This window comes from Chiloscyllium plagiosum, chromosome 4 (assembly GCF_004010195.1).
Source record: "Chiloscyllium plagiosum isolate BGI_BamShark_2017 chromosome 4, ASM401019v2, whole genome shotgun sequence".
In the NCBI taxonomy this organism is placed as follows: Eukaryota; Metazoa; Chordata; class Chondrichthyes; order Orectolobiformes; family Hemiscylliidae; genus Chiloscyllium; species Chiloscyllium plagiosum.
Genome location: NC_057713.1, coordinates 95130523 through 95145880, shown reverse-complemented (window position 1 = coordinate 95145880; position 15358 = coordinate 95130523). Strand labels below are relative to the sequence as shown.

Below are 15358 nucleotides of genomic sequence, written 5' to 3'. Positions count from 1 at the left end.
ATAAGTTGTATATTTTGATATTTTATATTATAGTTGCATGTTAATTACAAAATTGCTCCAAAGTTTTGCTTTTCAAATTTCAAGTAAAAAAAGTGATACATATGTCCACAACCATTTCATAGAACAGGTGATAGTTTCACAAAAAAAAAGATATTTGGGAAACTTAATGCACATCTGTCACAATCAAAATATAGCTGCTTTACTATATTCAGTCTTCCAAATACTTGTGTGGATCTTGATGTGGCCTCTTTTAATGCTGCTTGAGCCTTCAACAATTCCTTTCCTGTCTCTTTATAATTTGCCTTGTTCTTTTTACCTTCCAATGTCTTTCCATACATGACATTCAGACTATTGCTGGATTACTGTTCCATAGGCTTGAACTGCCATCCTCCAGAGTGGCCAGCCATTATTTGTTAGCATGGCCAAGTCTCCATCCACCCCTTTTTGTTTGCCTCAACGCCACAGTGTGTGCCAGTTTTTTTGGTGTTTGCAGGCAAAAGCAGACAAAAACAAATGTTGCATATCTAATTTTCTGTGTTTTCATTTATGCTAGTTCCTGATCTGACCCGTTGAAAATGAGCGTTAAAGAATGCTATCTGATGTGGAGAATCCAGAAGTGAATTTAGAGAGTCTCGTATTGATACATGGAAGCAGGGAAAGCACAGGGGCATGAGACAAATTCAACTCTTTCAAAGGGACACGATGAGCCAAACGGTTGCCTTTTGTCTTCTTAATTTCTGTGACATTGATAACTTATTTAGCTCTCCTCTTCAGAACTTGTTTTGGTTTCTTTTGCTTTTACTAATTACCTGGGCATCTACCTTGTGGCTTTTTTGAGTTAATAACTTTCTTTTAAAGTACACTCCTTTAAAATTTGCAGTACAAATTCACTTTCACTCTAGTTGTGCATTGTGCTCATTTCTAGCCTCTGCAATATGAAAACAATGAATGTGGAGACACTGGAAGAGGTATAAGATCAATTTGCAAGTTCAGTATTAAAACTGAGTGGTTGCACTTTTCAAGGAAGTTGAAACAGGAAAGTTTTATTTCTTGAAAAAAGAAGCCTTGAATGTGACCTGGTTGAGATATTCAAAATTAACACAAGATTCAATTGGATCAGTATGGAGAGTGGTTTCCGCTTACATAGAAACTAGGCCTTTCAGGCTTGCTCCACCATTCAATCTGATTATGGCTAATCCTTGATCTCAATGCCATATTCCTGCTTTCATGCTCGACCCTTGATGCCTCTAAAATCTAGAAATTTATGTATCTCTTTTCTTGAATATATTCATGATTTGGTCTCTGCAATCTTCTGTGGTAGAGAATTCCACAGGTTCACTATCCTTTGAGTAAAGAAATATCTGTTGAACTCTGTCTCAGGATAAAGGGCAGGCCATTTAGGACTATGTCCCCTGGTTCTAGACTCTTCATCCATAAAAAGAACACCCTGCACATTTTTCATAGCCCTTTTAGAATTGTATATGTTTTAATCAGCTCTTCCCTCATCCTTCTAATCTCTAGTGACTACAGGGCCAGTCAAAGCAAGCTATCCCCATGGGACAGTTTTATCATCCCAGTGCAGACCTATGAACTGCTGCTTCACTCCTTCTGTGTTGAGTAAATCTTTCTGTAGAATTTCCTATCCTCGAGATAAAAACTGTCCGCAATACTCCAAGTGTGGGATGGTCTTACCAAGGCTGTGTATGACCCTGCACAACGTCCCTACATTTGAACTCCAATCCGCTTGCACTGAAGGCCAATATACATCCAAAATTAGTGGGCGTAATAAATCCAACAAAGAATTCAGGAGGATTATTTTTATTCAGAGTGATGAGAATGTGGATTTCATTACTGCATGATGTGGTTGAAACAAATATTCTAGATGCATTTCAGAGGAAGCTAAATGAGGGAGGAAGAAATAGAAGGCAATGCTGTTAGGATGAGGCACTGAATATTAAACACTGGTATGGATTGGTTTTGCCAAATGATCTGTTCCTGTTATAAATTCTGTGTAATTCTACACAAAATGTAAATACCACAAATAGCTATATTGTAAAGGGAGTTTAGCATAGGAGTGAGGGAGGAGAACTGTTTTAAGAAAAATGTTTAAAATTAAAAAGTTATAGTCCACGGGGAGAGAGACTTCAAACAGAGTGAGACTTGACGTGCTGTGTGATTCAATCCATGCATAACAATTGAGGCAGGATCTGTGCCAACATTTAAGATTTAATGGGGTTGATGGATGAAGGCACAGGAATGTGGGGACAGGATTGTTAAATAGGAATAACGTTATTTGCCTGTATGGTCTGGACTCCTTGGGTTTAATGGTTATTACTACTGCTGTAAGTTTTGCATCAGCAATCCTCCAATCTGGTCTGTTGAGCATCCCTAATTTTGGTTACTGTACTGATGTTGGCCGTGCCTTCAGCTGCTTGTGCCTAAAACTCTGAACTCCACTCTCTAAATCTCTTATCCTCTCTACTACTCTTTTCTCCTTAAAACCATCTCTAAAACTTGTCTTTTTGACCAGGTTAATTGTCAACCTGACCTAATATCTCCTTTTGTGGCATTGTGTCAAATTTTGTTTAACACTCCTGTGAAGTGCCTTGGAACATTTCTTTCTTATTATTATCATTAGTATTATGTCACTAAATGAATATAACATTGGAATAAAGCTCAAGAAGAGTGAAGTGCCAGCAAAGCAAAAACAAAATCTTATTAGGAGTGTCAGTTACAAAAGCAAAGTACTGTGGATGCTGGAATCTCAAAGCCAAATCTGGAAATTTTGAAGCTGCAGTTCCTGGAAGCCTGAATTTCAGACCTCAGGCCTGGGGCTGTTGGAGTATCCATGAGGCTGAAAGTGGATAGCACAGAAAGTTGATTACTACAAAGGCTAAGACTCCACAAGCAAGAAATGAATAGGTGACCACCACATAGAGTAACAGGACAAGATAGAGAATGCAAAAATTCTCTGTGGCCATTCCCCTGCAACACAGATGTACTGTTTGGATACTATAAGGGGGAAATGACCTCACAGAAAAATGGATGCAGCCAGTTCATTGCAACACAGTTTGCTGTGGTGCACAGAAGAGGAAAAACAGTGGGAATAATAATTAGTTATAATGTAGTAGGGGCATTTGGCATTCAAAAGTAAGGGGAATAGATGAACAGTTCTGTGCAGCAAATGAGACTCCATGACTTCTGGATGCTGCAGGATATTCTGAGGTGGGAGGATGAGCAGCCAGTGGTCGTGATAGACATTGTCCCAGTGGCATAGGTAAGAAAAGAAATGAGGTCCAAAAAGCCAAATATAGGGAATTTGGAAGCATGTTAATTGGGACCTCAAAGGTAGTAATCTTGGGATTGTGACTAGTGCTACATGCTAGTCAGAATTGAAATAACAGTACAGATCTGATCAATACATGACTGTAGAGATGGTGTAAGAGTGAAGGTTTCAGATTTCTGGGACGCAAGACCGATTCTTGGGTAGGTGGATGTGTTGCACTCGGACCAGAACTGATGATGTAGAGAATGTATTTGTGAGTGTAGTCAGAGAGCATTGAAACTAAAATGGAAGAGGGATGAAAACCTACGCACAGAGACAGATGACAGCGAAATAAAGACTAAAACAAAAGATAGAAAAGTGACAGGCAGGTAAGTTTAAGGGCTAGCAGTGAGCAGGACCACAGTGAAAGGAACTAAGTATGCAAAAAATACTAGTCTTGAGGCCTTGTACCTTAATGCACAAAGCACTTGTGATAAGATTAATGAATTGGTTTATGAATAGATGTTAGTGGGTATTACAGAGACATGGCTGCAGAGTGACTCGGAATAAGAAATAAAAATTCAGGGGCTTTCAGTTTTTAGCAAGGACAGACTGAAAGATAAAGGCGGTGGAATAACACTACTGATTAAAAAGGAAATTCATGCAGTTGTGAGGAAGAGTATTAGCTCTGGTGAAATAGAATCTGTGTGGGTTGAGCTCAGAGACACTAAGGGGCAGAAAGGAATATTTTGGGTTGTATTAGACCCTCAAACTCTATTCCTAACATTGGGCAAAACATTAAAAAGGAAATTAGAGGTGTAAGTAATGAATAAAATAACTGGCTGTAATTATGGCCAACTTTAATCTGCATATAGATTGATCCAATCACATCAGTAGTAATACTCATAGAGAAAGAATTGAGAGTGGATATGGGATTGTTGATGAGTCAATATGTAGAGGAACTAACTACAGAAAAGGCAGTTCTTGACTGGGTATTGTATAATGTGGAAGGAATAATTGTGCAATGGCCTTTAGGGAACAGTGATCAAAATAGGATCATTAAGTTGGAGAATGATGCAGTTGTTCACAAGACTAAGATAATGATTTTAAGTAAATGAGTTCACAATAGTATAAGTCCTAACCTAGTTATGATAAATTGGAGATTGTTATTTAAAGGGATAATGGTAGATGGGCATTTAAAGAGCGCATGGACAAACTGCAAAACATATTCCAGTCTATCATAAAAAATAAAACAGGAAACATGGTCAGACAATGGTTTACAAGGGAATTTAGACAGAATTATTATTTAGAAAACAAAGAGACAGGTTGATTAAGAGCGGGAAAATAGAGTATGAGAGTAAGCTTGTAGGGAACATACAGACCAAAAATGAAAACTTCTATCAGCATGTGAAGAGAAGAAAGATGAGTAAAAATGAATATAGGTCCACTATAGTCAGAAATGGGAGAATTTATAATGGGGGATAAAGAAATGGCGGACCATGAAATACATAGTTTAGTTACGTCTTTGCAAAGGAAGATGCAAATGACATATGAAAAATATGGGGGAGCACAGATCTAATGGGTAGGAGGAATTGAAAGAATTTATTAGTAGGAAAATTGTGTTGGGCAAACTAACAGGATTAAAAGCAGATAAATCCCCAAGGCCTGAAATCCTCGAACCCATAGTACTTAAAGAATGACTTTAGAAATAGTAGATGCGCTAGTGGTCACCTTCCCAAATTCTGTAGACTCTGGATTGGAGGGTATCTAATGTTACCCCTCTATTTAGGAAAGGGGACAGAGAGGGGGGCAGATTATAGATCAGTTAGCTTTACATCAGTGGTTGGGAAGAATGCCAAAGACCATTACAAATCATGTAATAGCAGAACCATTGAAAGGTTGTGACAAGATCGGACAGTATTTTCAGCTATTACAAGGGGGCCTCAGCTATTACAAGGGGGCATAGCTTTAAATTAAGGGGGGGTAGGTATAGGACAGATGTTAGGGGTAGGTTCTTTACTCAGCGAGTCGTGAGTTCATGGAATGCCCTGCCAGTAGCAGTGGTGGACTCTCCCTCATTATGGGCATTTAAGCGGGCATTGCATAGGCATATGGAGGATAGTGGGTTAGTGTAGGTTAGGTGGGCTTGGATCGGCGCAACATCGAGGGCCGAAGGGCCTGTACTGCGCTGTATTCTTCTATGTTCTATGTTCTATTAGCATGGATTTACGGAGGGGTTGTTGCGCATGACCAGCATGCTGGATTTGTTTGAGGATGTAGCTTGCAGAGTTGATAAGGGAGAGTTAATGGATGTTCAAAAGCTTTCAATAAGCTCCTACATAAGAGATCAGCTTGCAAAACTATAGCACGTGAGATCGGAGGTCATTACTGAAAAGCAAAGTCAACCTTACCAAAATCTGGGGCTTCTGGTGAAGTAGAATCTGTGTGGGTTGAGCTTAGAAACACCAAGACCCTCAAGTTCTATTTGTAATGTTGGGGAAGGCAAAAAGGAGAGCAGACAAGCAACAGTCTGATATTGTTTGTCAAGTATGATTCAATGACTATAACAATATCCCAGGCACCACCATCACCATCCCTGGATGTATCTTGTCGCACCAGCAGGACAGATTCAGCAGAGGTTGCGACACTGTAGTATATAGTCGGGAGAGAATTACCCTGGGAGTCCTCAACATTTGAGTTTAGACTCCATGAAGCCTCATTGTTTCAGGTTAAACATGGGCAAGTAAACCTCCCACTGATTGCCACATACCATCCTACCTTGGCTGAGGAATCAGTGTTCCTGCATGTTGAAAAACACTTGAAGGAATCACTGAGATGGCAAAGGTGCCAAATATACTCTGGGTGGGGGATTTCAGTGTCCATCACAAAGAGTAACTTGGCAACAGCACACTGATCAAGCTGGTTGGGTCTTAAAGAAAATAGCCTCTGCACTGGGCTTGTGACAAGTGGTGCAGGTACCAACAAGAAGGAAAAACATACTTGATCTCATCCTTACCAGTCTTTCAGCTGGAGAGTGACTGGTAACAGTGACCTTTGCACAGTTCTGTGGAGATGAAGTCCTCCCTTCGCATTGAGAATACTTAATCATGTTTTGTGGCACTATCACCATGCTAAATGAACAGATTTAGAACAGATCTCGTAACTCAAGACTGGGCATCCATGATGCGCGGTGGCCAGCAATAGCAGCAGCAGAAATGTACTCGAGTACTACCTGTAACCTCATGGCCAGCACATCTCTCACTCAACCATTACCAGCAAGCCAGGGAATCAGACCAGGGAATCAACCCTGGTTCAATTGAGAGTCAGCCTGGTACAGCTACCAAACAGGACTACTTTCCTGCCACAGTATAAGCAGCAGGTGATAGAACTAAGAATGCCACAATATACAATTAGATCTAAGTTGTTCAGTCTCTTCAGTTGTGAATGGTGGTGGACAGTTAAACAACTCGCTGGAGGAGGCTCCACAAATATCCCCATCTTCAATCATGGAAGAGCAGAAACATCTATTAGGCTGAAGCATTCACAGCATGCCAGAAGTGCTAAGTGGATATTCCATCTCTGACTACACCAGTGGCCACCAGTGCTACAGATACCAGTCTTGAGCCATTCAATTCACTCCATGTGATATCAAGAAATCATTGGAGGCACTGGATACTGCAAAGTCTGTGGGCCCTAATAACATTCTGTCAATAGTACTGAAGACGTGTGCTACAAAACTTGTCACTCCCCTAGCCAAGCTCTTCCAGTGCAGTTTCAATACTGGTATCCATTCGTCAATGTGGAAAATTGCCCAGGTATATCCTGTGCACAAAAAGCAGGACAGATTAAACCTGACCAATGACTGCCTCATCAGGAAAGTGATCAAAGGTCTCATAACAGTGCAATCAAGAGGCATCTGCTCAGCAATAACCTGCTCAGTGATGCCCAGTTTGGATTCTGCCAGACTACTCATCTCCTGACCTCATTTTGGACTTGGTTAAATCATGGACGATAGATCTGAATTCCAGAGATGAGATGAGAATAGTGGCACTTGACATCAAGGCACGTTCAAGCAAGTGTGGCATCAAGGAGCCCTAGCAAAACTGGAATCACTGTGCACATTCTCTGATGGTTGGAGTCACACCTGGCACATAGGAAGATGGTTATGCTTGTTGAAGATCAGTCATCTCTGCTCTATGACATCTCAATAGTTGTTCCTCAGGGTGGTGTCCTAGGCACAATCATCTTCAATTGCTTCATCAATGACCTTTGGTCCACCGTAAAGTTAGAAGTGGGGATGTGCAATCATAATGAATAATGTTCGCCATCATTCACGACTCCTCGATACTGAAGTAGTCCATGTTCAAATACAACAAGATCTGGACAGTAGCCAGGCTTGGGCTGACAAGTGGCAAGTAACATTTGTGCCATACAGATGCCAGGCAATGACCATCTCCAATAAGAGACAGTCCAACCACTGCCCCTTGACATTCAGTAGTGTTACTATCACTGAATCCCTCATTATCCACATCCTGGGTGTTGCCATTGACCAGAAATTCAACTGGACTCACCACATAAATGCAGTGGCTAGGATACCAGGTTAGAAGCTAGAAATACTGTGGCAAATATCTCCCCAAAATCATCTGATATCTACAAGGCACAGGTCAGGAGTGTGAAGGGAAAACTCCCACTTGCCTGGATGGTCGCAATTCCAATAACGTTCAAGATGTTATCCATCCAAGACCAAGCAGTCCACATGATTGGCATCACATCTGCATGCATCCACTCAGTTCGCCACCAATGCTCAGTAGCAGCAGTATGCTACCTACAAGGTGCACTGCAGAAATTCACCAAAGATCCTTAGACAGCACCTTCCAAATCCACAACTACTTCCATATTGGAGGACAAGGGCAGCAGATTCATGGGAACACCACCACCTGCAAAGTCCCCTCTAAACTACTTACCATGCTGTTTTGAAAGTGTATTGCCATACATTTATTGTCACTAGGTCAAGTTATTGGATTTGCCTCCTTAATGGTATTATGGGTCAATCAACAGCAACTAGGGAATTTGGCTAGCGAGTAATACCATATCCCATGAGTGAATTAAAAAGAAAAGGATACAGAACTGGCTGGAAGCAAAGAGTCAGAGTAAATAGATCTTTGTCTGAATGGCAGACAGTGACTAGTGGAATATGCAGGGATTAGTGCTTGGAACCGACCTATTCACAATATATATTAATGATTAAGATGAGGAAACTACATGTTATATCTTAAAATTTGCAGATGAAATATAGATGAATTGGAGGGGGAGATGTGATGCCAAAACAGACAGGCAGATTATTATCTGAATGATGACAGTTTGGGCATAATGGGACCTGATGCGCTCATTCACTAGTGGCTGACACTAAGCATGTAGGTGCAGCAGCTGAAGAAAGCAAATGATACGTTGGCCTTCATAGCAAGAGGATTCAAGAACAGTAGCCGGAATGTTTTATGTGAGGCTGTACAGGGTCTTGGTAAGATCACACCTGAAATATTGTGTACAATTTTGCTGTCCTGAACTGACGAAGGATTTCAAAGAAGGTTTACCAGACTGATTCCTGGGATTGACATGAGGAGAGACTGGATCAGTTAGGACTGTATTCACTGGAGTTTAGAAGAACAAGGGGGGAATTTCTTAGAAGCCTATGAAATTTTAAGAGTTAGAAAGGGTAAATGAAGGAAATATGTTCCCGATGACCAGGGAATCTAGATCCAGAAGTCACAGTCCGAGAATAAGATGTAGGCCTTTTAGGACAGAGATAAGGAATTTCCTCACCTAGAGTGTGGTGTATCTGTGGAACACTCTGGCAACAGTAAGCTGTTGAGATTAAAACATGAATACTTCTAAGAAAAATGTAGATATAATTCTTTGGTCTAAAAGCATCCAATAGTATGGGGAGAAAGCGGGAACAGAGTTCTGGTTGGATGATCAGCCATGAATGGTGGAGATGGTTCAAAACACTAAATTGCCTACTCCTGTTTTTATTTTCTCTGTTTCTAAAAGCCAATAAAAATCGCTAGAAATGATCAGAAAGTCCAGCAACACCTGTGTAGGTGCAGTCTAATCTGCACAGTGTTACCAGCATTTTCTATTTTTAATTTAGAATAGACAAGCTGCTTATCTGTGGGCCATCAAATAAGGTTACAAAAGAAAGCTGTTTTTTTGATGTAAGAGCACAATAGCACAATTTTATTTAAAATAAAAACTTTCAAACATTATTTTCTAATTTGTTAATTAACTACTGTGCACCAGTCTAAATAATGTAATGGCTTTTAAGAGTCATTTCCAGTTACTTAAAATTGGGTTTCTCACATCTGGCAGAGTTGACACTTATTATGGTGCTTTCTTAAATACATTATGGAATATGTTTTATGCAAAAACAATCCTGAAAGGCTGCCTGATATTTCAGTGCATAGCAGACTTTAACTTCATGCTGTGCAAGTAAGCTTGATCAGAAACAGGTCGAAATAAAAGCTGAAGACTAGTGTAATTTGCAATCTGGTTTCTGTTTTGCCCAAAGTATAAAAATTTGACCAACAGTCTCTCTCATTGTTTCTGAGCAACAAGGAGAACACTTAAAATTCAAGGTAAAGGATTATTCACCTGAAACATTTAGCAAATGTTCAATTTGAGTGCATTTCACCTTTACATACCTGTTGAAATTTAGAACTTTGAAACAGCTATTCTGTCCAACTGATCCATGCTTGTATTTGAGCTTCATCTGAACCTTCTCTCAATGCTCTTTACAACTTCTAATCCCTCTATTCCTCTATTTTGGCGTTAAATGTATCTATCTTTAGCACTGAAGTAATTGAGATGAACATGAATTCCAAATCTTTAACTGCTGCATGGGAAATGAAGTTTCTCCTGAATTTCCGGTTGAATTTATTTGTATGATTATACCAGTATGCATTATCACTATAGCTGAAATGAGGGAGGGAAAGTAAAATCTGTGCGAGAATATTCCACTTGGTTGGTGGTGATGGCCAACTTGTTCGTTCTTGTTTCAGATCACATACTGGTGAAAAACCTTTCAAATGTTCACAGTGTGGGAGAGCCTTTGTTTCATCAGGTGTCCTTAAGTCTCACATCCGGACGCATTCTGGCCTCAAGGCTTACAAATGTTTGATTTGTGATGGCACTTTCACTACTAATGGCAGTTTGAAGAGGCATATGTCAACACATAGTGAGGTCCGTCCATTCATGTGCCCCTATTGTCAGAAGACTTTCAAGACTTCTATGAATTGTAAAAAACATATGAAGACACATAGGTAAGAGTCTTTTGACGTCATTTTGAATTTCACTTAGTTACAACCACTTCAATCTTTCTGTAAATGTAGACCTCCTGTGGACTTTGTGCCATGAGGTGATTTAATAACAGTAGAACAGTACAGGGAAACCTCTGCTGCCTATTGGAGAAAAAGTGATGATTCTAAGGGGATGTTGTGTGGAGTCCTGTTGTGCTTTTTGTTTTTGGACACAGATGAATTATTTGAATGAAAAGAGGTTGATATGTGGTTTCAGCATAGAACATTTCCCAGGTCAGCTATAAAATGCAAAGTACATTTATCTTCATTCTGTCCAAATATCTACCTAATTCAGATGGACTGCAGCAGTTCAAAGAGACCTCACCTCCTCCTTGAGGGCAAATAGGGACTGGCAATAAATGCTGGCCCAGCCAGCGATGCCCACATCCCATGAAATGAGTAATTTTTAAAAAAACCTTAAACTTTGACCTGAATTTGAAGCAGCATGTCATATTTTATGTTCCCAAATCTTATAATCTTTTGAGTCAGATGAACAGTTGATGGAGCAGTTTTGTGTATGTACTCAAACACATCCATGAGTTGAGTTGGAGCCAGCCCATTTTACTTACGGTGTTATAAACAGCATGGACTGCATGCTTTCATTCGATTAGTTGGAGCTGAACAAGTGATCCAGAGCCATTTTTTTTTTAACTAACAACGATTCAGATGATGGAAAGTGGATAGCTTTTGTTGAAATTACAATGAAAGAAAGAACTTGCATTTCTGTATGCATTTTGCAGCTGCAAGATGTCCTGAAATGCTAGACAACCAATGCTAGACAAGTAATTTTTTTAGTGCAGCTTGAGGGAAACCTAAGTAGTTGCTTTTAATTCTTGAAGACTAGGGACATACATGCACCTAACTTGGTACAGCTAAAACTTTTCTGATGAAGGTAAAAACAATGAAAACTTAATTTAATTTGTTCTTGAAATGTGAGCAGCATTTATTTCTCATTCACAATTACCCTGCAGGACTTATACATACTGTGCATGTCCGGAGTCTTTTGTAAACTAAACTTGACAGGATTGGCAAATTCTCATCTCTGACCAGTTTTTGGTTTCAGCCCGTAACATCTGGTGATCTAATATGGAATAGTCCAGTAACTTAATCATTAGGCTACTGTAAAAGGGCTTTTTGCTTTTTCTACTTGAGACCAACGTTCTATATCCTGGCAAATTTGCTGAAATTTCTTCTCTACGTAGGTATGAACTTGCACAGCAGATACAGCAGCAGCAACAACAGCAGGCATCATTAGATGATGATGGCTTAGTTGAACCTATGGAACAGCAATCTGACTCAACTAATGGCCAAACGCAGGCTCACCTTCAACCTGAGGAACTGCAGCCATCTTCGACAGTAAGCAATGATCAACAAACCTTGCTAGGTCTGAGCCAAGAACAAGTTGTGGGATCTCAGCAAACTGGTCTTGGCCAACAGCTTGCAGACCAGCAACTTGTCCAGGATGAAGGTTGGTATAAGTCTAGCAGAAGTTCACACTTTTTAAACATGCTTTTAATATTGCAACCAGTATTGAAGTTTAGAAAGGTCGATAGTTTTTCTTTCTTTGAAAGTAGTGAAAAGTCCAGAATATCTCTGGGCTTATCCCAAACTTTGGCAGGAGATCATTGTATTCTGCATTTAGATCTCTGCCCAACCATTTTGGTGCAGCTCTTCTATGCTCTGTCCAAAGCTTTTTTAGCTTCCTTAAAATGTGGTGCCCAGAATTGGATGAAATACAAGAGTGGGACCAAAAGTGTTTTATTCTTAAGTTCCTGGTTTTCATATTCCATGCTATATTTTTAACATGCAGTCTCCAATATGCTTTATTAACTACTTTGCTAACCTGCCTTGATACCTACAAATGTTTGTGTACTAACCAACTGCCACGGTATCTGTATTTTGCAACCTTGTTAAAATTATGCCATAGCACATGTAATGTCTCTCTTGTCATTCTTCCCTTTAGAATGCATTAGCTCAAAATTTTCTGTCTTGAATCTTATCTGATGTGTTTACCATTCTACCAGCTTGTCTGTCTCCTCGTAAAGCCTTTTACTAGATTCCTTACTCCGTCCACTTCAAAATTTTTGATTTTATTTATTATTGTCACATGTGCCAAGTGACGGTATTATTTTGCATGCTATCCAGGCAAATCATACTTTGCATAAATACATGGGTAATAGAACAGAATATAGAGTAAAGTGTTTCAGTTACAGAGAAGGTGCATAGACAGATTAACTCTAATGTATGAGAGGTCTGTTCATAAGTCTGATAACAGCAGGGAAGAAGCTGTTCTTGTATCTGTTGGTTCATGTTTTCAAACTTTTGGATCTTTTTCCCGATGGAAAAGGGTAGAGGAAAGTATAACACGAGTGGGAGGGGTCTTTGATTATGTTAGCTGCTTTACCCAGGCAGAGAGAAATAAAGACTGAGTTAGTGGAAGGGAGGCTGGTTTGTGTAATACATTGGGCTGCATTCACAACTCTTTTCGTAATTTCTTGCAATCTTGGGCAGAGCAGTTGCCATACCAAGCTGTGATGCATCTGGATAGGATGCTTTCTATGGTGCATCTATAAAAATTGGTAAGATTTATTATCGACATGTTGAATTATTTTAGCCTTCTGCGGAAGTACATGCATTGGGTGTGCTTTCTTGACTGTAGCAACCATGTGGATGGACTGGGAGAGATTTGTGGTGATATTTACTCTCAGGAGCTTGAAGCACTTGACCATCTCCACCTTGGCATTTGTGTCTTCTACTAATTTTGAAATTGCTATGATCCTCAAATTCAATTCACTATTGAATATAAATGACAGGAGGTGCTTTTGTGCTGGACCATGGGGAAACAACACCAAATGCCTCCCACTCTAATCTGAACAACAGCCATTCGTTCCAACTTTATTTTCAGTCCCTCAGCCAATTTTGTGTCTGTCTTGGATCATAGGGTATATCCAAGCAATTCTTTTGGATTCAGTTAAATATAATTAAGAGAAGACTCGACAACCACAATTTGCTTAAATGTGATGATAAGAGTAACAAATGGAAAGGAAAGGAGAAAAAGCAACCAGTCTCACTCCCTGCTGCCCGTCGGGGATCCCTTGATCGACAGCTGTCAGGAGGCTTCGGTTTGTTCCTGGCTCTGTTTGTGATCCTGGCCTGAGGCGAACTCCAATGCTCGGAATGAAACTCTGTTTCTTATACAGTTTAACAAACAGTATGGAAACAGCTACAGAACACAAACAAGTTGCTGTTGCCATCCTCGGTTAGTAAAGGAATGTCTGCAGGACTCCTTCAAGGTCATGCAGCTGTCGAATATCATCAATCACTTTAGTTCTTCAGCCCATCATATGCAGTGTCCATGCTATTATTGTCCCTTTTACCACATGGACCTCAATTTTGCTTAAAACCTGATATGCGTACTTGATCAAATCCATTTTGAAAAAAACATTTGCAAAGCATCAACTGCCTTCTCCATTACCTTATGAAAAAACTCAATCAGATTAGTCAAACTTCATCACTGTAAATATATAATATTCCTTTTGCTCATTTTATTAAAATAAAAGTTTATTATAATTTTAAGGTTTCAAAAGTTTCAAGTGTAATTTAGCTTCTGTTTATTTGGTAGACTTGAATCATTGATATCTGTTGTTAATTATTTAATGAAAATATACTTTTCAGCAACTATATAGTCTATCTAAATTTTAACGTAGCACAATACCCTGTTAATACATAGTCAATAAGAAATCCAATATCCCTTAATCAGCCAGTGGTGAGAATGTGGAACTCACAATCATGTGGAGCAGTTGGAAAGAATAGTGTACATTCTCTTAAGGGAATGCTGGGTAGAAAAAGAGGAAGGAGGAAAAAGGACAGGCTGATAGAGCTAATTAGGAGAAAACTCATATGGAGTGTAAAAAGTGGCAGAAATTCTATGCAATAATTACGACATTACAGCAAAAGCCAATCAAAACTGAATTGAAGTAGTTCTCACAACAGTTCTGAAATTATATATTTTGCTGTCTGTCTGGCTTTGTTCTCCATCCCATAACCCTCCTTTTCTCTCTCCATTGTGATGTATGTATGTCAAGTCCCAATATTATCAAACATTTGAGCCTGTCTACTAAATTGGCTCAGGACGTTAATTTGTACCAATCCATACCACTAGATGGAGAGACTGACATGCTCCTCCTCATTTCTGTTTGAATCACATTATACAATAGTTAATCAGAGAAGCATTGACAGTAATTCCATGTCCTTCGCAATCCCTTGACACCTAGCTTCTGGATGAGAAAATATTAACTCTTTTAAGCTGGTATTTTTAGTCTTCCCGGCATTACCTTCCTTCAGCAGCAACGAATCCACATTTGCAAGTTAGCCTGAATTTATAGAATTGAAACAAATACTTAGTTTAAACTGGTCCATGCCCATGCTTATGCTTGACATGTGGCTCTACTCTGCCTACTAGATCTATCCACACTGACATGTCTTCCTAGATCTGATTTTGCTGCTGGTTGAGAGGTGCAAAAATATTCTAGGTTGACTGATTTGTTATTTTCATTTAGTTTTTGGGAAATGCTTTTCATTTTCTCCTTGGAGCTTTGGAATTCTGATGTGAAAATATCAGGCGTAATTTTGATTCCTTCTCATCTCTGGTGCACACAAATGGAGTTCAAAAGTGCTTTGCCAATACGCCACAAAAAAAAGTTATCAAATAAAGTAATATGTAAATTTTACTAAACAGTGC

General features: G+C 39.5%; 1 protein-coding gene across 2 annotated transcripts in view; it reads left to right on the top strand.

Moving 5' to 3' along the window:
- The window catches only part of LOC122549212 (zinc finger protein 236-like), a 159007-nt gene that overhangs the window by 67472 nt on the left and 76177 nt on the right, over positions 1-15358 (top strand). For both annotated transcript variants that reach the window (XM_043688635.1, XM_043688634.1), the window contains exons 13-14: positions 10321-10581; positions 11820-12085. In XM_043688635.1, the coding sequence (XP_043544570.1) occupies positions 10321-10581; positions 11820-12085 (527 nt within the window). The remainder of the gene's footprint in view (positions 1-10320; positions 10582-11819; positions 12086-15358) is intronic.